Source organism: Mustela nigripes, chromosome 16 (assembly GCF_022355385.1).
Source record: "Mustela nigripes isolate SB6536 chromosome 16, MUSNIG.SB6536, whole genome shotgun sequence".
In the NCBI taxonomy this organism is placed as follows: Eukaryota; Metazoa; Chordata; class Mammalia; order Carnivora; family Mustelidae; genus Mustela; species Mustela nigripes.
Genome location: NC_081572.1, coordinates 48,067,459 through 48,093,048, shown reverse-complemented (window position 1 = coordinate 48,093,048; position 25,590 = coordinate 48,067,459). Strand labels below are relative to the sequence as shown.

General features: G+C 53.1%; 1 protein-coding gene across 5 annotated transcripts in view; it reads right to left on the bottom strand.

The window, feature by feature from the left end:
• The window catches only part of TOM1L2 (target of myb1 like 2 membrane trafficking protein), a 118,976-nt gene that overhangs the window by 5,790 nt on the left and 87,596 nt on the right, over positions 1 to 25,590 (bottom strand). For 2 of the 5 annotated variants that reach the window (XM_059379851.1, XM_059379850.1), the window contains 7 exons: positions 23,058 to 23,174; positions 12,753 to 12,886; positions 10,577 to 10,625; positions 9,906 to 10,029; positions 7,444 to 7,561; positions 6,378 to 6,453; positions 4,091 to 4,156 (listed from right to left, as the gene is read on the bottom strand). In XM_059379851.1, the coding sequence (XP_059235834.1) occupies positions 4,091 to 4,156; positions 6,378 to 6,453; positions 7,444 to 7,561; positions 9,906 to 10,029; positions 10,577 to 10,625; positions 12,753 to 12,886; positions 23,058 to 23,174 (684 nt within the window). The remainder of the gene's footprint in view (positions 1 to 4,090; positions 4,157 to 6,377; positions 6,454 to 7,443; positions 7,562 to 9,905; positions 10,030 to 10,576; positions 10,626 to 12,752; positions 12,887 to 23,057; positions 23,175 to 25,590) is intronic. The other 3 variants (XM_059379848.1, XM_059379849.1, XM_059379847.1) reach the window with 2 other exon arrangements.

Below are 25,590 nucleotides of genomic sequence, written 5' to 3'. Positions count from 1 at the left end.
CTTTAGCCTATCAAGGAGAAATGGAGGTTTGAGGGGCAGAGCTTTCTGATGTGTGGCGGGAGCTTGAGAAAAAGCCATGAAGGGGTCACGGGCCTTCAACCTTCTGATTTGGTTTACAATATTTTTGTCCCTGTTCCAAAGTCAGCCCCTCGAGGTTGGCACCAGTTTTCTTCCTTGAGGATTAATCCTGAAACCCAGCTCACTCAGAAAATAAACATCGACATTTGAGAAACTCCTCAAAAAACAAAACAAAACAAAACTTCCCAAAAGATGGATCATGGGAACACTTTTTCTCCTTCTCTTAGACGTCTCCTAATAAAAAAGTGGGCTTCTGGAAGCACATCCTATAGGCGAAGCCCCAGGAGCCAGGACACCCAGCGATGGGCCCTCGGGCTGGGCTGGTCAGATCATTTTTCAAGCAATCACTTTTCCCTGGATTTGATTCTTCGCTCGGGAGCCCTGGAGCCTCTGCTACCCTAAGAAGCCTCAGGTCTTTGTGTAAAAAGGCAGAGCAGGAATGGGGATGGGACTTGGGCAATTCTTGGGCCTCAGTTTCCCTATCTGTGAAATAGGATGATGGCTGGGTCATACTTAGTTTTCACCACCGAGGACTCCAAACCCCTTAACTTCCAGGTCAGGGTTTCTGTTTCCTAATTCTGAAACCCAGCGATATCGTACACAGCTGGCATTGAGTCCTTCCAGTAAGAAAGGTACTTGGGGGACGCCTGGGTGGCTCAGTTGGCTAAACAGCTGCCTTCGGCTCGGGTCATGATCCCAGCGTCCTGGGATCGAGTCCCACATCGGGCTCCTTGCTCGGCAGGGAGCCTGCTTCTCCCTCTGCCTCTGCCTGCCATTCTGTCTGCCTATGCTCGCTCTCTCCCCCTCTCTCCCTCTGATAAATAAATAAAATCTAAAAAAAAAAAAAAAAAGAAAGGTACTTGGCCTCGGGGTGGGAATCCTAGTTCAGCCACGGGGTGACCTAGGAGTAAAGCTTATAGAACACAGGGCAAGGGTTGAGTTCCTTGTGGTTGGAGAGAACACCTTAGCTATATAAACCTCCAGGCCTGATAAACCAATGCCTTGAGACTTCCAGCCGGGCAAAGTTCCTTCTAGTAGTGCAGGTAATACTGGACTCAGATTAAGCACGCATGCTGCTTCCTAGACAGGAACTGCAGAAACGGGGAGGGAGGAAGAGGAAGCTCTCCTGTCCGCACCGATGGAAGGGAAGGGAGAGGCCTTGGCCAAGGAAGAGGGCAATGGACTCTGTCACTGCCCCGTGGCTTTGGGCACGTCACCAGGCCCCTGGGAGGACCCAGTGTTCTCATCTCCAATGAGACTCAAGCGGATCCCCAAGAGATGTGGCCTCTGCCATGCCATGGTTTTAGCATCTTCTTGGACAATGATCCAGAGCTAAAGGCTGGTCCAAAGGTCTGAAGAGGAAGGTGTTGGGGGAGGGGAACAGAAAGAAAAAGATGGCGAAGACAGAAAAATAAAGGAAGCTGGCACAGGACCACCCATCCCACACAGACCAGCGCCCGTGAGGCTGGCTCGGCTGAGGAAATGGGGAGACGTGCCCAGCCCATCTGCAGAGTCCGAAGAGAAACTGGCGTGCTGAGCCAGAAGTGGCAGATTTTGACATGAACGCTGGGGGAGCTGTCCACTGTCCTTCGACGGGCTGCAGGTGCGGGAGAGGCAGTGCCGCAGGCCTGGCCACAGCCAGACACCTTTGTGGCTTTGGCCTTGCTGTGTCTGGGGGGGTCCTCCAGGGCTGAGCAGAGCACCCCACCGCTCCCAGGCCCAAACCTGGGCTTTGGCAGCAGTGCACTCCCACTAAACTACCGCTGCTCCTGTCGGAACTTATGTTCAGTCCTCTCAGGGGATCTTTCTGGCTGCGCCCTACACGTGGAGAGGGCGTGAGGTTGAGGGGGGCCACAGTGCATCAGCAGTCTCCGGGCAGGCTGGCTCACCATGCCTCTCAGGGTTCTCTTTGATGGCCAATGAATCTGGGACGGTTAACTGCGGTGTTGGTCACCTAGACACCCAGCGTCCCAGGAGACCAAGCCCCAACTCTACAAGGCAGCCCACGAGTCTGATCTACCACGCCAACGGGAGCAATTTCTGAAAAGGTCAGGTGTGTTCTTTCTAGAGAACTGTGAAAGCCTCCCTATGACGCGTCCCACTGCCACCAAAACATGAGGAACGGTCTAGAAGCCCTTCAGTCTCACTCAATAGCACAAAAAGTTTCCAAGTAAAGAATTTGTACTTGGGGGGGGGTTGGAAAGACTCAGGGTTTCTACACTATGGGAAATAAGGCAAAGCAATTAATAGACGTTGTTTAAAAGAAACAAGAACAACACTGCAGTCAGGCAGGTGAGATATCGGGTTAGCTGTTAGTTGGGCTTGTTTCTGGGAAGTTGGAGACTGGAGCTCTAGTAGGGGGACAGGACGGAAGAGGGGGGCTCTGTATGGGCAGAGGCAGGTGCCACCACCGGCCAAAGCCACACTCAGGGTACTTTGTATGGGCAGTATCCTTTTTTGCAGGATTAATAGGCACAAGGACACATGGCTGGATCCTCCCAATTTGGAATTGATGTGGACATGGTCTCCAGGAGTCCTACTCTAAGGTCACCTGCACATGGGACCCAAGCCCCAGCCTGTCCCTGAAGAAGTCAATGAAGGGCCCAGGCAGCCTACCTGTCTCACAACTGCTGCGTGGTCTAGTGTAGCAACACGGCAGTATGGAGTGCCTGCTGCTGAGACCTGAGTGTGTCCATGCAAAGGTCCTTAGTTCCAAGCCGGAGTGACAGGCAGATGCCCCCACAGCCTTGCATGCTGGCCACACCTTGCTCAGGCAGGTGACCCCCACTATGCCTCCCATCTCAGACACGCTGGCCACGGGCTGTCAGTTATGCGTCCTCCCCCTAGTGTGTGTGCCTAGTGTCTCCCCTGCTCCACCCTACGGGCTGACGCGTCACAATTCCTCTTCAGCCTGCTTCTGTGCAACCCATCCTGCTCCAGCCTGCAGAGACCTTTGGGCTCTCGGTCAGAGGTGCTCGGTGAGGACCAGGGCTTAACTGGAATGAAATCATCGCTCCAAGGCTAGCGGCCTGGAACGAGGTCATCCTCTTGTTCTGTATCAGACTCAGGGCCACTGGACCACATGAGGCAGGAGAGACCCACCCAGGACTCTGTGGCGGAAAAACTCTACTTCATGAGAAATGTGTTTATGATATTAAAACTCCCCCAGCTTAAAAATAATGCTGTACTATATGTTGGCTATCGAATTAAAAACAAACAAACAAACAAACAAAAAAACCACACAAAAAACAGGGGTGCCTGGGTGGCTCAGTGGGTTAAGCCTCTGCCTTCGGCTCAGGTCATGATCTCAGGGTCCTGGGATCGAGCCCCACATTGGGATGTCTGCTCAGTGGGGAGCCTGTTTCCCTCTCTCTCTCTCTGCCTGCCTACTTGTGATCTCTCTCCCTCTGTCAAAGAAATAAATAAAATCCTTAAGAACAAAACAAAACAAAGAAAACCCTCCCCTGGTTTTGTCTTCTTTTTACTCTGCTCCCATTGTTTGTGTATATCTTAAAGATGTCTCAAATTCTTCTAGGGGATGTAGTGGACGCAAATAACTCCATTATAAAAACCCATCAGCCTAGGACTGCCAAATTGATAGTCTGGAGGGGGCTTCTTCAACCCATCAGATACTTTCAAGTCTGTTCTCTCAGAAATGCCCCCCACATCGAAGCAAAAACCACAGAAACTTGTGCTCTATCCTGGAAAACTGAATACTGCCGAGAGCTCCAGAGACAGTAAAAGGAGGGAAAGAGCCCTCCCCTCACTCCCACAAATGTCCCAGACCCTTAAGGCTCAGGGGCACGGATCTCAGCAGAAAACCAGAGAAGGTATTTCCAGGGCCGGAAGTCTGTGGCTTCGGGAGATCGCACAAACGCAGGAGGGGAAAATTTGGCACCCAGTCAGAAAGGAGAGAATGGCCTTGTACTGTCTTGACTCACAAGGGCTCAGCACGTGACACAGATAAGCGCTAGGGAGGACAGGGGGCTCGGCGCAGCTGGTGACTTCTCACCATTCCTTGGGTTATGAGCCAGCTGTCTATGGGCTCCAGGTCAGAGTGCCCACCTTTACCCCTCTTCTGGGCCGAGGACAGAAAAGTCCCAGAAAGAAAAGTCACAGCAAGACCCAGGATAAAGAAAGCAACAGTATATATCATGGAGACAGAAAAGCCACTGTTCAGAGTTGATCTGTCATCAGTGTGCAAGGAGATGGGACCCGCTGCCCCCCACCCCCACCGTCAGCATGTTCCCCCTTACCTGCCTGAAAAAGAGAAGAGAAGTTTAGTAACCGAGAATCCCAACAGGGTACCAAGTACTCATGCCAACTATCCCCGCACACCTGAAAGATCTCCGTGAGGTCACGGAAGGCTGATCATGCTACTTCTGCTCATTAGGGCTCTGCGGTTGGCAAAGGGTCACTTTTTCAAAGAACCAGCTTTCACGAAGTCATTTCTACTTTTTTTTCTAACTTATTTCTGCTTTTTTCCTCCTCCTCAGTTACCTGTGCGTTCTTTTTCCAAACTCTTAACTCGAACACTGAATTTGGGTGTATTGGCCTTTCTGAACAGGTACAAGCATGTAAAAAGTCACGATTTGGGTCTGGCTGCTCGGTGGTGTGGTGCTACAATTCTCTCCCCTTGCCTGTGTTCTCCTTCTCTCCTGTGGCCCGGTTTTCATTTCCAGGTCAGCACAGTTTAGGACACAGGACAGGAGAAGCTGCAATCTTGGCTGGAGGGCGCACATGGGTCAGTGTGTGTGCACACAGAGACATACCCAGACACAGACACACAGGGCGCACAAACCCTGCTTCCCCCCATGCAGCAGTACACATGAAAGCGATCTGCCTACCATCATGCTGGAGTCATCAAAATTTCTAAAAACAGGGAGATGGGCCAAGCCACACACCCCGAAGGGTGAAGGGCAGGAAGCTGGCCACCTCTTGTACATACGGATTCAGGCCTGGACACTGATAAGGACAGAGGTGCAGCATGACACACCCTGGGCGTGGATAGGGGCCAGCCTGGGCAACACAGTGGGGAGCAGACCAGGTGGGCCCAGGGGGAGGGATGGGGCTGCCAGCCAGGTTGGGGTGGGCCAGGAAGGAGGGGAGGTGCTGGTGGGCCCTCAGCCCGGCCTCCTGATGCCCTCTGAGTTTGGGAGGAGACATTCCAAGTAATGGGAGAAACAGAGACATGACCACTGCATAGATTTTAGAAATCCCAGTCCTGGGGTAGGGGTGGGGGGGTGTGGAAAGCCAGACCCAAGGCAGTTGGGCTGGCTCTTCTGTGCCCCCTAGTGGCCAGTGCAGAGGGCCACACAGGCCGGCTACCAAGTTGCCTGAGCCAGGACAGAGGCGCCAAGTCCCTTCCCCAAGGTGAGCCTTCTCATGGAAACCGGTGCCGGCCTGGGCCCATTTGGACACGGACAGCAGGAGGCCAGGAACTCTTGTTCTGGAAGCCAACCTCTCTTTCCAGTGGGCAGATGAGCACTGCTCCTCTCTAACCCAGCTGGGGGACCCTGAAAGGAGGTTCCGCTGTTCCAGGACCCTTATCCGCCCTCCCCTCTCCTTCCCTCCAAACAGACACTCATTCACACACTGCCACACACATTCCTTGGGTGAAAAAGGGGACAATCCCATGAGAAGCATTAAGACACAGATCCTTTCTCTTGCAATGACCTGAAACCTCAGAATCCACAGCTGCCATCTGGGGCTCTAACAAGCACCACCCCCCACTTCAAAGCACCTCTGCCTTTAGCTCTGCCCCTTCCAGAAGACCCTCCTGGCCTCCATCCCACGGCTGCTCCCACCCACCCCCAGCCCAGATCTCCAGCCAAATGCTGGCCCTCCACTGCCTGCTAGTACTGCTGTACTGCGTCGCGAGGCTGACGACGGACGAGCAGCCCGGATGTGGCTCAGATGAGCTTCTCCCTTCCTTGTACGGACCCGTGTTTCATCAGAGCGCTGCCCAGCCCCAGGGCAGTGCACCAGCTGACAGACCCCATCTGGCTACGGAGACCTGTGCCCTGAGAGCTAGAGGCCACCAAGGTCGGAAGAGAAGGTGGCTCTGGGGCCAGGCCTCCTAGGAGGGAGGCCCGAGCACACTGCTATCTCTTGGGGCCTGTCCACTCTTGTCCACAGGCAGGCTGACTGTACCTCCTCAGTGAGGCAGTCGAGTGCTCTCACGCCGCCAGTCTCCCCCAGTGGGCCCTGCCCCCCACGCAGCCCAGCATCTGCTTTCCTACCGAGCCCGACTTCCCCTCCAGAGGACTCCAGGTAGAAAAACAGACTGGAAAACCTACCACTTCAGAGCTCTGTTTCCGACTGTCCAGTGCAGAAGCCAGTCCTCCGACAGCTTGGGGATCCTCGTAGGTAACCCTGGAGACAAGCAGCACAGTGAGTTCCCTGCAGTGATCCCAGGGGACAGGGTGGTAACCCAGAATCACTTTCCAGCCCTGGCACCTCCCTCACGTGTGCCTGGAAAACCATTCCCCCGCGTTGAAGGGCTCGTGCACTGTCTGACTGCAGCTAAAGCCAGGAGGCCAGGGTTCCAGCACTGCCTCAGCCCCTCCTTTCCTCTGGGGTCTGGGCCACTGTCAACATTCCTCTCAAGGAACAATACTAGGGCATCTCCAAAGCCCAATGACAGAAGACGTCAAAGGTGCCCCGAAACTGCAGGCAACATTAATTCTTATTTTAAAAGCAGCTGCCGCAGTGGCCTTTGACAAGGCAGGTGGTGACAGCTGGTGAAGCGTGAACGGGGCCTTGGGTTGGGTTTCTGGTTAACCTGTTGATGCGTGAGCATGGAAACGCAGAAAGCCAAGTGCCTCAAGGTGCCGGGCCCCAGGGAGAGGCAGGAAAGCGTTCTTGGCCTGCCTCAAGATTGAACGAGAAGCTCAAAGCCATATTCCTGTGCCTCCCTGAGATGCAGGGAGTGGTCTATTTTGGGACCAACGTCCCGGATTTCATATGGCTTCTCCTGGCAGGCGCTGCCATCAGGGAACCCTCTGCCCACACCCTCGTGCAGGCAAACTACGCTGGTAAAAGCTACTCCATGCTGTGCCTGGCAGCTCCCCAGCTCCCAGCTCCTCCTCAGCAGCACAGGGAGCGGGAGAACGCAGAGCACTCTCTGGTGACTGACGGGAGAAATCCAACCGCAATCAACCCCAAGGCGGGAGCTGTGGGGTGGGGGGTGGGGGTGTTCATTCAAAATCTGTGTCTACTGCCAAGTCCTCACAGACATATTTCAGCGTTCTTGGCAGCCCTGGACTTGGTAACTAAAAGGCGTCTTTGTGTTGGCCTGTGACCAGGCCTGGATCCATCCTCCCCCGATGGCTTCCGAGAGCCACCGAAACGGTCGCCACGTACGTCTTACGTTGTTCAGCCAAGGAGTTCCCTCTCGTCTGGGCAAACATGTCAAAGCCATCACGGGGATTACACTGCTGGAGTGAACTGAGGGTGCCGCTGACGCTCTCTGTCCCCAAGTCTGTAGCGACAAAACAAAGGAGGGGATGATGAGAATAAAATGTGGCCTGTGGACTAAGGGTCCCAAGGTCCGGAAGGGTGGGTAGGTTAGGGTTTTACACAGGGAGGTTGGGCAGCGGGGACACAGGCCTCTTCTCGGCACCCCTAGCCCACCACATGCAGGAGGAGCCATGTTGGGGCCCAGATTGGGGGACAGAAACCACGAGCCCCAGAGCTGCTCAAGGTAGGGAAGAGTCATTATGAATGAGGGAGATTGCTGACAGTGAGGAGGAGCCTGGAGCCGGTGTCCCTGCAGACGTCCCGTGGCGCTCTCATCAGTACGCTCCTCACTGACTCAGTCACACATCTAAGCCCCTGGCTCATGTATTTCCTTGACAAAGATTTCGCAGGCACCCACCACGTTCAGAGCCAGATCGTGAGCGGACCCAACTGAGACTAACGCGGTCCTCAGCCTTCGGGCGCACCCACTGGTGGGGGACAGACAGATACCCGCAGGACCTAGCTTGAGATAATTAGAAGAGCCTCAAAACTGACTCACAAGTGGGGCTTAAAGGACAAGGGGGACTCTGTTGCGAGGAGAAGGGGGAGAGACAGGTACCAAGGCACAGAGCCGGGAAGTCCAGGGTGTGTGGAGTGAACCACGCTTCTGGAGACAATGGTGAATGAAAAGGCTAGAAAGGCAGGTGGGCAGTGGCTGGGCTGTGAAAAGCCTCAAAAGCCAGGTAAAGGAGCCAATGAGGAGGACACCAGACCCTTTTTCTTAAAAGGTTTTTAAAATTTATTTGAGAGAGAGAGAAAACATGAGCAGAGGGGAGGAGCAAAGGGAGAAGCAGGATCCCCACTGAGCAAGGAGTCCAATGTGAGACTCGATCCCAGGACCCCGAGATCATGACCTAAGCTGAAGGCAGATGCTCAGCCAATGGAGCCACCAAGGCGCCCCTAGACCGTTTTTGTTTGTTTGTTTGTTTGTTTGTTTAAGATTTATTTATTGAGAGACAGAGAGCAAACATGTGCAAGAGGTGGGGGGGAAGGTCAGAGGGAGATTGGAGAGAGAGAATCTTAAGCAGGCTCCATGCCCAGCGTGGAGCCTGACATGGGCCTTGATCTCATGACCCTGAGTTTATGACCCTGAGACCATGACCTGAGCCAAAATCAAGAGTCGGACGCTTACCCGACTGTGCCACCCAGGCGCCCCAATACTAGACCTTTATTTAAGATGGAAGGCAGAATTAAATTTGACTTTCAGATATTAAATCTGGTGGCCATATGCTGGGTGGATTGAAGGCAGAGAAATCTGCTCCAAAAGAGAAACAGTGGCCATACTGGATTCCTGGATTCATGAGATGCTGAGAAGCCAGAATTACAGCAATGGACAGGTCGCTAAATCAAAGCCCGATTCAACTGAAATGGAATGAAGGTATAAAGAAAAATAGGTTTTTGAAGATTTTATTTATTTATTTGACAGAGAGAGAGATCACAAATAGGCAGAGCAGCACGCAGAGAGAGAGGGGGAAGCAGGCTCCCCACGGAGCAGAGTGCCCGAATTGGGGCTCAATCCCAGGACCCTGAGATCATGACCTGAGCTGAAGGCAGAGGCTTAATCCACTGAGCCTCCCAGGCACCCCTAAAAATAAATATTAAGAAAAAAAAAAAGGCAAACAGAAAAGCAAGGTGGAAAGAATTTTGTGAGGGCTGTGTGTTATCACTTCAATACCATAATTTTATCTATTACAAATTGGTGTATCATCTAGTGTATTTGTAGCATCTAGAATAATCCACACTTGCAAATGGAAAAGTGGGAAAGTGGTGAGTTTCTTTTGTTTTAGGCTTCAGACAGCACCCTGGGCTGCTGGTTAGTTCAAGAAGAGCAAATACACCTACACCATAACCTCCCATTTCCAAGCCCGTGGCAGGCATCACCAATCAACCACAGACTCATCTCCCAAGCAGCATCCTTCTTAGACCTTGTCCCAAGCAGCCAATGAGCTGAAACCTATTTGCCATCCTTGTCCTAGTTAATTTGAGAAAACAATCACTTCAACCACAGAGAACATTCCAGATAAAACACAGCAGCTACCGTTTCTTAAAGGCAAATAGCTTCCAGTTGCTTGGAACTCCCCCCACTGCCCCCTTTTTTCCAACACAGGTTTAAACTTTGAAGTTAAGGGACAGAAGTCATCAACTAAAAGAAGCCACAGGGTGTCAGGGATACACTTTTCCATGGATCCCTCTAAAGGCTCTCTTTGGGCCTTCCAACCAAGAGAGACAAAGGGGCCCTCAGCCCTGACTCACAACCGGGAAGTGGACTGAAAAGAAGGCCCTTGATAGCCCTGTGAGACACTTACCTAATCCTGCAAGCTGAGAGGAGAGAGAAGATGGGGGTGCCGTGTTCCCCACCATTGGGCTCACCACAGCTGGAGACCCCGGGCCCAGGTCTATTAAGTTGTCTTCCGTCACCTCGTTCAGTACCTGCCAGCACATAAGACAGTGGTGAGCCCCTGAGCCCCGAGCTGGGGTCCTAGGTACGAGCCGGCAGGCCCACTGCAGGGCGCCCGAGGAGAAACAGCAATGCTGCACTAGTCCAGGAACAAGGCAGTTTTCCTCACCAGGACTTCAGGGCTCCATGCTGGCCCCTGCCCATTGGTTCCTCCCTGCTGTCCCCAAAGGAGGCAAGTGAAGCAGTCACCAGGACAGCTGCTGTCCAGGGAGATGTAACTTGGGGTTTGCGTGCCACACTCCCGCCAGAAACGTGTCTACTAGTTCTTTTGCAGTATCCCATCAGCCAGAGCTTGCTCTTTCATTATCCTAACATTTTTTTTTTTTTAAAAGAAAACTCTACCCCCAACATGGGGCTTGAACTCATGGCCCTGAGAAACCCAAGCTCTAGAGACTGGGCCAGCCAGGTGCCCCTCATGACCCACATATTTAGCCCCCACTTAGAAATGCCAAAGGTGAGACCAAAGGGAGGCAGGTCTCCCAGCATCTGGAGAGGAGAAAATTCTGAAGGAATACTTACTCCATTACTGGCATTTTGCACCGATCGGCCTGACCTGTATCGCTCGAACCTAACAGGGGAAGGGAAAGCAGAGTGAGGAGGGACGATGTAGCACAGTGATGCTCGCTGGTCCTGTGAAGAGCTCCTAGGGACCAAGACTCCAGGAAAGGAAACCAATCTGGGCCATTTGGGGGACCAGGGAGAGCGGACTCCCCCGCCCCAACTTCGCCATGCCTTCCCTCCAGAGGATCAGCCTCCAGGATCACCCACAAGCACATGGAGGTAAGGGAGGAAGGTGCTGGTTGGCAAATGCCATCATAAGGTGGTCATTATAAGCATCCCCAGCTGTCCCCTCACTCTCTGGGCCCAGAGTGCTCCTCTTTCCTAAAAGGGGAGGCTGGCCCAACCATTTACCTGGGAGTAGTTCAGATATGCCATGCCCTCCCTTTCCACAGAGCTGTGCTTGGTGTGATTAGCCTACGTCACTAAAATGCCCCCAGCTCAGCTTGCTGGAGGAAAGGGGCTGGGGCCCACACAGGGCAGACACTTAGAGGAGGGAGATAGGCACAGGCCCTTGGCCTGGCCCAAAGACTCCCCACCAGCAGTGGATGGCACCTGGCTAGGAGCAACCATGGAGAGCCTTTCCTCTCTTGTACCCACCAGGTGGAGAATCCAAGGGCAACTGGGAGGCATGCACATGGACTGCCCTTGCATTTAAAAGTTCCAAAATGCCATGGGCAAAGAGGTGGCTAAGAGACCTCCTGCAGCTAGAGACTGGAGAAACCAGCCTTTACTGAGACCTGTTGGGCTCAGCATCTGGTGAGTAGGGATCTGCACAAGGGATAATCTGGTTAGGCAGTATGTGACCACTGTGGTTTCAAGAGAGACTTGGGTGTTTTTATGAACCATGGCCTATCAGAAGAAGCAGAATGCTAATAGACCTGAAAGGTTTCTAATCCTGGAGTACCTTTCTCACACCATCTTGGAGGGACTAGCAGTCTTATCAACAGCACTCTAGCCAGAATGGCACCTCAGGGCTTGCCTCTGAATTTGTGGTCAGGCCGGCCTTGGCAGACTCGGGAGAAAATGCTCACATGAGCCCGTCTTCCTATCCTAGGAGGGGCAGAAATGGCTTTAACAGGTGAAAGGCCAGGCTCACTTAAGGTAGAGAAACTGGAGACACAAGGCAAAACCAAGGGGTCTCAAGCTGGGAGTCGAGGCACCCCAGATCTGTTTCTGATCTCTAAATGACACACGAGGCCCCTGGGTGGCCCCACATTCTTACTAAAGAGTTTTCTTCGAAATTTGTCCCATAGACCCAGGACCACCCATGCCTGCTCCCCAGCTGAAGCGGGGACAAGGCCCGGCCGGAGTCATGACGCCCATAGCAAAACGTCTAAGCCACCAGACCCAAGTATCTATCCCACTGACCCTAACTGATGCCAGGTCATTGCGCTGTGAGTGCAGGGACCAGGGCCCCAAGTCTCTGAGGGTCGAGGGCCTCCGACTTGGGAGAAGGTGGCCCTGGGCAAGGTGTCTTCTGGTGCCTTTGCTGGGGGAAGCCTGAGCCACAGGCGCCGAGTGATGCTCTGGGAGCTGCACCTGCCATTTTCTCCTACTGACAACTCCTTCCCCAGGGGAGGATTTGGAAAAGAATTTTCAAGCTGGTTACCTCAAATCTGAAAATGATTTGGCTGCAAAAAAAACTCAAATGAACTGTGTGTGTGTGTGTGTTTCCCTAAGCACCCTGCCTTCTTTGGAACACTCTAGAAATGCTACCAAAGGGAGGGGAAAATCTCTTTTTCTTCTTTCTTTGAAGATGGCAAAGAGGAAGTCTTTTTTCCTTAGCGGAGATCCCCCCCCCCCACTTTAATCCTTTTCAAACTCAAAAGGACCTTCAGAGGGGCAGGTGCAAGCTCCCGGCCCCAGGGCCCCAGCCCTCCCCTAGAGGGTCTGGGGGGAGTCAGGGAGGCAGGGCAGCCTGAGGCTTGCAAAGGGCAGAGCCTAATTCTGCCCGTCACCTTCCTGCTGCTCGGTTCCCAGGAGAACCAGAAACATTTTCCCTGTCAGTCAAGAACAAATTAGCATCTCCGATGAGCATTTTCCAACCCTCCTCTCCCTCTCCCCATTGTTCAGGAGAGAAATTCCTCTGTTGGCAACAGTCTCTGGGCAGGATGAGAAGGGACCCCGGCCCCACCTCTCATAGCGGAGGAAGACGTTGTTGAGGTCATCGTTGACGTGAAGCAGTTCCTCAGTGACCTCCTCATTGGACACGCGGGAGATGAGTTCCACGATGCGCTGTTGCATGGCTCGGCAGGTCCTGTTCAGCTCCTAGGGAACACATGCGCCTCTGACTAGCCTGCTTGTGACACTACGTGTCCCATTCCACCTCCTCTGGCCAAGCGGGAGCCAATTCTTTAAAATCACAAAAAGTGCACGCTTGCCCAAGAAAGCCAGATGTGGGGGGCATGCCAAGTGGAAGGCCCCTCTCTCACTGCCTCCTGTTGCCCCAGAGGAAGCAAGCTCTTTTTCAACAGAAGGACAAGGGTCCTTAGCTCTATACTCTCACGTGCACATTGGCACAAGTTTGTACAGAGCGTTCTTTATAATGTCTAAAAATATGATCCTTTGCAGTTTGCTTTTTCTCTTCAACAGAATACTCTCGTTAACCTTTCCCCATTGCCTCATATGGCCTCACCACTCTGTACCATGAAGCATTTCCCCGTGCTTCCGTTGCTGGGCATGTGCCTTAAGGCCTCCTTTTGGCCAATGCAAACAATGCGGCCAGGAACATTCATACACACACAGGCTCCTACATTTGTACCAGTGCTTCCATAGGACAAGCTCTAGAAGTGGAACTTCTGTGTGAAATGGTACACGGTCATTTAGAATACAGACTGGTAATCACAAAAGAGCCTCCAGAAAGACGAGACCAGGTCATCTACGCTCCCAGCAACAGCAAGAGTGTATGTCATGACTGTATTAGGTATATTCTGGTGGCATGTGTGACATCTTGCTGAGGTCTGAGAAGCTAGCAAGCTGACACGTCTTCCCGAAGAGACTCTGATGGACCCCTGGTCACCACTGGAGCCCGCTCTACCCTTGGAAGAACTGTTCCCCTGAAAACAGACCCTTCCCACTTTCTGACCTGGCTTCCACAGGCTCTCCCTGCTCCAGATGGCGGCCTGACTCGTGCTCTCGCTGAAACCTGCCTGTGGAACTCCCTCAACCACCTGCCCAACTGACCACAGAAAAGCTCCAAGTCCCACTGGGGGTGAAACAAAGAGGAAGGCTGTCCCCACCACCTGAACACCAGAGGCAGCCGATGACCCAGTTCATGAAGGGGATGAGAGATGCACCAGAGGTCGGTCCTTCCTTCTCACAGCTCAGCCTCCAAACCACCTCCTTTGGAAATGTTTCTGATGGACTTAACTGCTCTAGACACCGCACATGTACACGATCTAGGTTCAGCTTCATATTCTGTCTCCTCGTCTGGCCAGCTTGGCCAGAACTAGGTTTCCCCTTCCACTAGACCAGAAACACCACGAGGGAGAAGCAGATGCCATCATTTCCTACCCCGGAGATGACCTCAAACCCTACGCTGAGCCACACATGGAGAAAAGGCCCAGTAATTATCTGCTGATTGGCCAGATGTGGCCAGATGCGAAGCAGGGAATTCCAGGGCTTACCAGTGCCGTGTAACACTGAGCTTGGCACGCAGGGGCATTACGGCTGGACCCCCTATCAGTCTCCCCCTCTACATCGAAGCTCCTTGAAGGTAGGGCTGGCCTCTCTTGGCCCAATTTCTCCAGCATCCTTGACCGACACATAGTAGCTACACCCTAAGTACTTTGGAGAGAAGTAATTGATGGAGGCAGGCTTCCTTCCTTCTATCCATACTTAGTCCAAGGTCTCTAAACAGTGTTCCCTTACACACTTATATGCACATACATACCTTTCACCATTGGACGGTGAGTGTCCTGAGCCTGATCCTGCAGGTAAGACCAAAGTACTGATGATGACAGACCTCCCCATCACAGAATAAGCAGATCATGACCAGCCAGACACCAGGTCTGGAAACTGCTTCTGCCATCAGCGTTCCCCTGGCTGCTCAGCCTGTGGGGGCTCCTTCCCCAAGAGCAGGGACAGCTGAGGAAAGAAGCCCAACCCACATGGGTCAGCCCACAGCCACCCCACTACAGAAGGGGTGTCAAGACAGAAGGTTTCTAGATTTAGACAGCTGGGTCCAAAAGAGTCTGGTGTTCACCAGAAGAAAAAAAGCTTCATTGGAGAGCTTCTGGATTGCGGGGCCCTGTCTGGTTATGGAAACACCGCCCTTGTCTTCGTTCTACCCTGTTGCTGGCCCTCCATACAACCAGAATGCTGCTCTGGGTTACGAGGCCAGCAAGTCCAACATCCAGACCTTCTAGCTTTTTTTTGTGGAAACAGTCCCACTCTTGGTTCTCCTACGACTCCCATTCTAGGTTTGGGAGAAGGCAGAGTGATCCTAGAACTAAGGGGCTGTCAGCAAATCACTGGGTATTCACAACTCCTCTCTCCCTCCCTCTGACCTGGGGTTTCAGGGACTGGCTGCACCCCTGGCCAAATCAGCCTCCATGGGGAGTAGCTTTCCCACCAGCAGGTGACACAGAGGAGGGGAGGCCAGAAGCAGACTGAGGCTGGAGGGGGAAGGCTGGGGACACCTCCACTCTTTGATGCTCTGAACCCTTGGTCCACACAAAACTAATTGCTCCCCATCATTGCCATGGCTCAGGATCTATACCCGCTTAGTCTTGTTGCTGGCCCCCTCTCCACTCAGGAGAATGGGCAATTCTCATTCACCCAGAATCAAATTTTCCCTCTCTAGGACTCATCCCAGGCCCCATTTCCCCAGAAGTCAGCATTTATAAACATACATGCATGAATTAGAATAACACAAGGCAAATATAAAAAAAATTAATCGCACAGGATATCATATCCAGTAAGATGCCAAGAACTGTCCACTCTCCACCATTGTGAATGGCTCATATTCCCCGGCCGGCCCTGAGAAGAAAAGGAGAAAAGCCCTGAGACCTGAAGCCTGGCCAGAACTCGGTGATGGATTGCCACAATCCCAGCCACGGTGCTGGTAGACACCCACAGGTCAAATCCAGTCACCGCAGGGACAGTGACTACACAGGAAAGCCAAAGGCTCAGCGGAAATCCTAATTACAGAAACAAAGTGCACTCATGAATGAGAGCTAGAATGAAAATCGAAAAATGGAACAAAAGCCCACACAGATGAACTTCTGAAAAAAGCAATCACGTTAGATCACGGGAAGGATCCCATGGCTAGCACTGAGGTGCACAATAAAAATAATCTAATCATATTATGATACATCGTTAGAGCACCTGGAGCACCTTCTCAGGGCGTGTAAGGGAGCACGGATTCGGATTCACTTTAAAGGACCATAAAGGACCAGCCTTCATTAAGCAAAAGGAAAAAGACATTTGGCCATTCTTGGGCAGCAGATCCTGCCTAGTGCTTTGGAAGACACGCTGGAGACTAGCCAAAGCGCGTGGGGACAGAGCAGGAAAGCCAGAGCCTGGGGACACAGGCGGCCAGGTGGCGGCCAGAGGGAAGAGGCACAGCGCCTGGATCCCTTCCTGGATGTGTATATGCCCCGTACAAAGGAGACGAACACTCAAGGTGTCCGCAAACAAAATCTCTGATGAGCAAAAGGTTCTGGAGCCCCAGCCATAGGCCCACTCCCTCTGGAAAAGGTAGCCACGGCCCCCCGCCCCCTCCCGCTCCAGACAGGTCCAGAACAGGAAGTGTGGCTCTGTCTGGTATTTGTGGCCAAACAGCAAGCCCTGGCTCCCTGGGCTGGGGAGGGAAAGGAAAGGTCAGTGACTTCCTAACCAAACTGTAGGCCAATCCCAAGACGGAAAGAGGTCCTGAGCCACCCTAGCAGAAGCTGGGGGCATCACCTCCCAGAGCCACTGGCCTTCTCCAAATACCCTTCAGACTTTCTAGAACAGCAGACGGCCTCAGGCCCCTTACTGCTCTGGGGCCCCCAACAAGTCAGCCCTCTGCCTGCCATGTTCCTCTTCTTTTTCACCGAACAAATTCCTACTCATCCTTCAAGGCCCCAGAATGTTTCCCCACCCCAATGCTTAACCACAACATTTTTAAACGTAGAAAAGATTTTAAAATGCTATAGTAGAGCCCTGGATTCTAACTACTATTAACATTTTACACTTCCAGTTTACCATGTGTCCACCCAGCTATCCATCTCCCTATCCACCCAGGATCCTGGGGTCTTCCCCCAACCCGTACCCCCTCCAGACTGGACATACTTCCACTCTGCGCTGCCGCCCCATGTGGTCAGAGCTCCCTCCCCCTAGCATCTCTGGCTCGAGTGTATCTCCATTAAGTGAGAACAAGCTCTTACCCCCACCCCAATCCGTAGAAGCCTGGGAAGAAAGAGTGGGCCTCAAGGATGGTCCACCCGAGTCAAAGGAGAAACAAACCAGATCGTTCAGGAGACTGAAGGGAATGCCTCAGAAACATGTCTCCAAAGCACCTGAGCCACTAGACAGAAAAGCGCAGGGATGGACTCAATCTCCCCCACGGAGCCCAGGCCCTCCTGGGTGCTGGGAACCAAGTGGCAGGCAGTAAGCAGCCATGTCTAGGTCAGCTTTCCAGCGTTCTCTGGGCCTGTTTCTCCCTGGGTAGGAAAAGGGGGTCGGAGAAGTGGGGAAGCTCTGCAGAGGGTCCCTGAGGCCCCCCCCATGGCCTGGGGTTTGGGACACTCCCACCGAGACACTGCAGTTCTCTGTGCAATTTTATTTGTGGATAAAAGCTCCCCACACCTCACAGAAGTGTTTGGAAAGTGCGAGATGATGTCTGAGACCTCAAATAGCTCTAATATTATCAGCGTGGAGGAAGAATGAGACCCCAGAGCACAGAATGTGGTGATCTCATGGACCGTATGCACCAGACGCATCTGCTTTGCCCTTTGCACTTGCTGCCTTGTTCCCCACAGCCCTCAGCTTGGGGCGCTGGGAAAGATAGCCCTGACCCCAACGGCAGAGCCTCGCATGCTCTGATCCCAGAGGGACACTCAGGGGTCCTTCAAAGAGCTTTGCCTAACTGGCCCAGAGAGTCCGCCTGGAGCTTCCAAATCAAGGATGTCCTAGGGCCTCTGCAGAAAATTTTACCATGTCCTTCCTTCAAGCTTTTGAGTTACTTTCTTCTTCTTTCTTAAAAATTTTATTTTAAATAATCTCTACACCCAGCAGGGGGCTTGAACTTACAACCCCAAGATCAAGAGTCACACACTCCACTGAATAGCCAGGTGCTGCTAAGTCATCAAAAAAAAAAAAAAAATTAATCACCTTAAGGGGCCCCTGGGTGGCTCAGTGGGTTAAGCCGCTGCCTTCGGCTCAGGTCATGATCCCAGGGTCCTGGGATCGAGCCCCGCATCGGGCTCTCTGCTCAGCAGGGAGCCTGCTTCCTCCTCTCTCTCTGCCTGCCTCTCTGCCTGCTTGTGATCTCTCTCTGTCAAATAAATAAATAAAATCTTAAAAAAAAAATTAATCACCTTAAAAAAAAAATAGGGGCACCTGGGTGGCTCAGTGGGTTAAGCTACTGCCTTCGGCTGAGGTCATGATCTCGGGGTCCTGGGGATCGAGTCCCACACAGGGCGCTCTGCTTGGCAGGGAGCCTGCTTCCCTCTCTCTCTGTCTCTCTGCCTACTTGTGATCTCTCTCTGTCAAATAAATAAATAAAATCTTTAAAAAAAAAATAAACAGTGAGAAAAAAAACAAAGAGATCAAAGGGGAAAAGAGGAACAGCACATTGAGATTTCTGCCACCAAACACCAGCAGGCTGTCTACAGGACCTCTGTGGGGTCACCCACAGCCAGACCCATGGCAGGCACAGTTGGGAGACCTTCCTCTGCCTACGCCCCCCTCTAAAGCAGCCACACAGAGTGACTTTCTTCTCATCCTAAGTCATGAGAGCACACAGCTTGCCCTGATCAATCTTCCCACCATGCAACAGCCAGGACAAGCATTTCCTACACGCTGAAGATTTTAGCTTTGGCCTCCTCCTATGTCCAGTTCTCAACAGAGGAGGGGGAACAGCTGGTCAGGGTTCTTTGTGCAAAAGCCCTCCATCGATCAGAACTTATTAAAATAACCTCTTTCTAATTAATCCCAATGCCTTTATCTTTTCTTCAAGGGACATTCTCATCCCCATCTCGCAAAACACTCTTTTAATCATCTTTATGGGTTTCCTCTGAACCTTCTCCAAGTTCTAAGGAACACAGAATAAGGTCCTGAAGATCTTTCTACAACAGCAAAGGAGGGCGGGGAGAAGAAGAAACTCTTTGTTGAAGGCAAGGGGGAATAATGAAGCCAAACATGGAGAGTAAACTAGATCTCCCTAGAGAAAATGGTCCTGGACACCCCAGTTTTTGTTGAAATGAGATGCAAGAAGCAGGAGGGGACGTGCCATCTGCTACTTGAAGAAACAACACGGAGGAGAGCTTCTTTTATGATGTGTTGGTAGCTAGGCAGAAATGCCCAATTTGGACATCACTGGATTAATTAAAAGTTATTATTATTTGAAAACAAAGCTCAGGAGGCTAATTTGGGAGAGACGGGGAGTTACTGGATGACAGCCTCAAGATCGCTAAAGATTTCCAAAACCGGACTCCCAGGCTGTAGCTAAGGACATGAATTTCAGCAGACACAGAAACGGTCTCAAATTTCAGGCCTGAACCCAAGTGCCCACATGCAGGGTACGGAAGATATGGCTTCCCAGCCCTAAGAAAGAGACGGAAGGTTTTCGGTTGATGGAAGCTCTCCATTTTATAGCCTCCAGCTGAGAACTCATCTTCAAGGTGGGCTGCCAACAGCCACATCTGTACCACACAGACCAGGCCCTGGCAGGAGTCTTCAAATATTTAAGGACCGACCTTTGTGAAAGAGGACTTTGTTATGTTCTGTGGTTAGAGCAGACAGACCAGGGTAGCGGTTACAGGGAGACAGACTTTAGCTTGCCCTCTACAAGGATGTACTGACGATAATCGCAGGAGGTCCGACCTGCATATGATTTGCCTGCGCCTGGCACTGTGCCAGCCACCTCAAATGGACAATTTTTTTTTTTTTAAAGGTTTTTTATTTATTTATTTGACAGAGAGAAATCACAAGTAGGCAGAGAGGCAGGCAGAGAGAGAGGAGGAAGCAGGCTCCCTGCTGAGCAGAGAGCCCGATTCGGGCCTCGATCCCAGGACCCTGAGATCATGACCTGAGCCGAAGGCAGCGGCCTAACCCACTGAGCCACCCAGGTGCCCTCAAATGGACAATTTTTAAAAAGATTTTATTTATTTGAGAGAGAGAGATAGCTCCCACATGAGCAGGGGGAGGGGCAGAGTGAGAGGGGGAATCTCCAACGGACTCTGTGCTGAGCATGGGGCCCGAGATGGGGCTCAATCTCTCAACACTGAGATCATGACCGGAGCCGAAATCAAGAATTGGCCGGCAAACCAGCTGAACCACGCAGGCACCCCTCCCATGAACAATTTCTATTCTTCCAAGAGGAGTGTGATCACTCCGGGCCCTGCCCAGTCTCCCAGTCTCCCAGTCTTGCCCAGACTGTCAGTGGTCGGGCCTGGATGTGAACCCAGTGATTCTTTCCACCCTCCTGTGGTGGTTCCCGAAGTCTGACCAGGACATGCGTCTGGAAATGAAGTGTTCCGTGGGCTCACACAGCCTGTCATGTCAAGAAAATGCTAAGAAAAATGAGGTGGCCGCTGAATCCGAGCACATGTGTGGAGCTGGACTAGTTGCCTAGAAGCTCTGTCCCAGCTCAGGGAGTGGAGGGCTCTGTCCCGGCACAACGTTCCCTCTGGGCCCCCTGCCTCAGTTTCCCTCAGGGGCTCCGACTAAGATGACAGCACACTGTAAGGAGTGGCCCCAGTCTCCCTTCAGGCTAGTGGCTCTCCTGCCCAGCTTCCCTGTGGCTCTTCAAGGCCACTCCTGAAAGTACGATGCAAGGCACAGGAAGCAATTAGGGACATCACCATCCAGGACCGCGCTTCGCCAGCCCCGGTGCATCCCGGGGCTGACACCTCCAATTTCCTCACTTTGCGTTTCCTCCGCCTCCTACCCAGCAATTTACACTTGAGTCGGGAGAGGCTTCTGTTGGCGTGAACATTTGGGTTGGTGACAAATGGGTTTATTTCCATGGCCCCGGCCAGCACCATGAGCTCTGGACAGCTTCTGCCCTGCAAGCTGGCTGCCCTCCAGCTCAGCTGAAGGGTCCTCAGGCCACATTCTGATCCTATCACTTTCCAAGCAGCTGGTGACATTTTCCCACGAGGAGGTCTCACTGTTTGGGGTAGCCCCTGCCCCGCCGGCCTCCGACTGCTGGGGGAAGACAACGAGGGGAGATGTCAGGGATGACTGAGAAGCAAGGCTGGGAGCCAGCAGGACTGCGGCTGCTCGCACAGAGCTGTGCAACTCCTGAATCTCCCGGGCTGAGAGGGCAGCCTCCCACTGGCACCCAGAGCCATTCTTTCTCTGTTTGATTTATAAGATAGCAGGGAGGGTTGGTAGGTTTGGAGTTGGAACAAAACAGAGGGAAGGAAAACGTCATGGGAAGCAACCTATTTTTGAAAACTGTGAGCTGACGCCAGGAGATTAGGTTCTGTTTGTCTTGGCTGATGGGCTTGTTTAAGCGCGCGCACACACACACACACACACACACAGAGGCATGCACACACACACAGAGTATGCTTGCTGTCTGGGTCTGCTCTGGCTGTCTAGAAGCATGTTGGCTTTGTTCAGCCCACCCCCTGCTGCCAGGAGCTCAGCTCTGTCCACTGCAAACCACCCCCTGTCAGCAGGAATTCTGATGCTGACACAGCACAAAGTTGCCTCAAGAGGCCGTCGCAGTTTCTGGATTGTTTCTGGACTGATCTCAGATTCCTCTGTAGCGCCTAAGGCCTGGAAGAACTCCCCCTATAGGCTGGGAATGGAGGTCAATGGTGCCTTAAAGGAACACTGGATCCCCTATTGTGTGGCATGCAGACAGCTGGCCCCTACAGAACGGAGGCCAACCGGGCCGGCTGTAGGTGTCAGGAGCGAGGCTGGGAGAGGCCGCGTGGGGCTCCTCGTTTGGGCTGGCTGAGGGTACTCGGCTTGGCTTTAAGAGCAACCTGATGTCATGGGTTCAGGAAATGACCCACTTCCTGTCGGCCTCTCGCACCAGGCTGGGCGCTCCTCCAGAGCAAGGACTACGCTCCATGCACCTCTGCTTTTTCGGCATCCGGCCCAGAGCAGGTCTCCACCAGGGAAGGAAGAGGGTACGATGAGAAGCGGCCTGGGTGCAGGCCTGGTCACTGTGGCCAGGGGCACTGCTGACAGGCGGGACCACCCGGGTTGGGCTTTCGGTGGCTGCAAGTAGGTGCCAACAGCGGGTTGGAAGGAGTGGCACTTGGGGGACCAAGACTGCCGGCTCCAAGTGCCAGACAAGGAGAGCGGCAGCAGGCACGTCGTGAGGTGCTCCTGCCAGCTCACCAAGCCAGTCTGGCTCCTGACCTGTTTACTCAAGCATCTTGCCTCCCGCTGAAAAGATCTGGCATTTGCAGCTTAGAGCATCTCTTCTCCACCCCTCCAGAAGGTCACTGCTTCTAAGGGCAGTGCTGCTGCCACTTCCTACAAAGGCCAGAGTCGTCGGAGACGGTGGTGGTGGAGATCGGTTGCTAGCTCTTGTTCTGGCTCACCACAATCCCTGACGCTAGTCTGAGGGCGGTCCTGGAGGCCAGCTCTGCTCCTAGACCCCTTCCTGCCGCACCCCCAGATCTGCAGGGTGCCTAGTGGTCAGGGAGGCCAGTTAGCAGCAAATGCCCAAGAACCATCAGGTGCCCAACCCCGGCCTGGACCCCTCAGTATTCAGGAGAAGAAAAAAAGCCTCCACCTCCTCTCGGTCTCAGGACTGTCTCAGGGGCAAAGTGTGGCTAGAAGGGCTCCTGCACACGGGGAAGGTTGAGGAGGTCCTATCACAAGTGCTCACCACGTAATGCTGAGGGAGTGAAGCGACACACGACATTGTCCACACAATAGTATATCAATTACCTTTTGAGACAAAAACTAACATGGAAAAAAAGTCAGAAAGACCTTTTGCATTAAAACAAGGACCGTGGTTATTTGTGGGTGCTGCAATCAAAGAAAATGAGTATTTTCTTCTTTGTATGTCCTTTATCTTTTGGTGGGCATGTATTCTGTGATCAGCATTTTAGAGTCGGGGAAAAAAAATGTCACAAAGGAAAATAAAAAAGAGAGCCTGGTCCTGGCTTCTGACCGGTCCCAGGAAGGAAGCATGAGGCTGAGGGCAAGCCTTATAGGGACTCGGTCCCTTCCCACAATAGTCCCCCGGGCCCTGCTCCTGCCTCACGGCTGGGTCCCCAGGTCCAGAGCTTCCACAAGACAAGGACATACCCCCTCTCACCTGTAGCAATTCCAGATCAGACGAATCCTCCTGCCCAGGGACCATTTCTGTTAGCATCTCCGACATGACTTTCGTGTTGCCTCGAACGACATCCAGTTCACTCCGAAGCCTGGCAATCTGTTGGGCCAGGGGGTTGGGAGTGGAGAGGAAAGCAGGAAGCATAGGTCAGTCAAACTGCACCTGTACGGTGACAGTCCCCTTCACTATGACATCTAGGTTACACCTCTGAACGTGCTCAGCATTCGAAGGCTTCTTGGCTCACTCTGGTCTGTGTGTGAGGGTGAGGGAGAGACGTGAATGAGGCAGCGAGGCCACCCCACAAAGGCCCTGGTTACCGAGAGCTGGTCACGGACAACTCAGATGGAAGAGAGCTCTGCATCCGGCGTGGACAGAGCTGGTGAGCAGCTTGGCCCTCCCGCTGCAGAAGCTCAAGTGGGGAGTTTATCTCTCAGGCCTCTGTCCCTACTCTTTGGAGTAAAAGTGGTAGAACGTGTGATTGATCCCCAAGGGCCCTCATTGCTACAGACGCTGGTCCCAGGGGTTTCCAATCGAAGCACCTTGGTCCCCTGAGGGGCTGGCTGATGTCAGCTGCACTTTTCTGGTGTGGCAAGAACGAGGGAGATGGACCAAGAGAAGACTCCGGGGAGACCCCCTCCCTACCTGCCCATCCAACAGAGCTCTCCGGAGCCTGGGCCTCAGCCATCTTTCCTGCAGTAGGGACACCTAAGGGACAGACCTGAACCTGCCTGAGCCTCTGTCTCCTTACCTATGGAGACGGGGAAGCACTGCCTACGACTCAGGGCTGCTAGGAACGACGGAAGTGAAGACCCCGCGCAGTGCTGGTACGCATCCAGCCCCTTTTCTACTACAATAACGAGAGCGCAGGATTTTACTACGGATCCCAACTGCACTTTGACCTAGCTCAAATGACATCTTCTGTACTCCCTGAAGCCTTTACAGACTCTGCTGTCCCCCTCCCTGAGGAAGAACCAACCAGGCCCCTCCTACCGCAGGCCCGGCCCTGCCCCCCATCTCCTGGGGGCAGGGACTCTAATGAGTGGAGGTCGGTACTCTCAGCACTGGGAAAGGGACAGGAGCCCTCAGTACATGTATACTGGATGGACAGAAGGACAAGTGGTCAATGAGGGCACTGGGCCAGGTCCTGAGAGGCTCCTCTCCCCTCTGGTTCTGCCTGGTAGATGAACTCCTCCCACATCTTAGCCACAAGAGGTTTCTGGCCCTGGAAGCTCAGGAAGCCCCTGGGGTCCCTCTAGGCCAGGCTGGGTTCCTGCCGGCTCCACTTCCATTTCCCCCAGGGGCAGGAGGCATGCCTTCTCACCCATTCCAGACCGTTCTGGCCTCGATGAGAGGGCTCCTCCCAAGCTCGCACCACACTGACAAGGAACCAGTGGAAGGTCTCTAGGTCTCCAAATGTGTCAGACCGCTCTGAGCAGAAATGGGCCCAGTTCTGCTGCTGGAAGCAGAGTCCACAGCCGCCAGAGACCCTCCTCCCTAGGGCTTCCCTTCTGGGGACAGTTCCTGGCCATTTTGCGTCAGGAGAAAGGGCAGAAGGGAGCAAATGAAGCCCACGGTTATCATACAGCCCGTGTTTCAGCTGTGGGTTTCGACTTCCTCTCCTTATGAGTACACACAGCACATGGGTGATGACCACGAGGCCACTCCTGCTGCCTGTGAAGCCCACAATGGCTCCACAGGGTCCAAGAGATGGACTACCACCTGGTTCTACTGACCTGGTTGGGTTAAATGAGCCAACGGAAGCCTCACAGCGAATGGCAGAGAGGAGACTTAAGCCTAGGCCCGTCTGACCTCCAGCTGGCCTCCTCGGGGCCAGCAGAGAACAGAAACGTGAGCGGCCCTGGCCCGACACTTTAGGTAACCACACCTCAACGCCTGACCCCTCTGTTTAAATGAGTTTCCATCATGATGAAACTGTCACAAATATTAAATAAGGACTTAAAAAATGTAAACACTGGAACAGAATTTTTTTTTGTTTTCCCCAAGTCTGATCAATTCTCAAATTTTTTACACTAATGGACATTCTAGCGATTCATTAAGTACCAGTCCCTACGACTCATCTAAAAAAATCCAGTTTGGGGTTAAAAGGGCATTGGCCTCTCAGGAAGTAACTCAGGGAAGGTGGGCAGTGTTTGGAATAAAGGCAGGAAGGGCGCTTCCTAAGGGCCTCCCTCATCCTGGCCTCTGCCTGCACGGCACCTTGCGGATCCTGTCCTTGGCCTCTGACAGCTGACACTGCTTGGGAGATCAATCCAGACCTCTCTGCGTGACCCACACGACTGTTCACAACCCAACTGGGTCGCTGACCTTTGGCCTCCCCCATCTCTTGGATCCTGCACTGATCCTCCAAACCCTCTGCACCTTGTCAGACGAGGCCCCCCTCTGGCTTCCAGAGCCTCAGCAGCATCAGCTCCGGGCTCAGCTCCTGGCTCCTGCTCCCGCGGTCTGCACCCCGTCTCCCCATGACAAGGCGAGCCCTCGGGAGAGGATCTGGGCC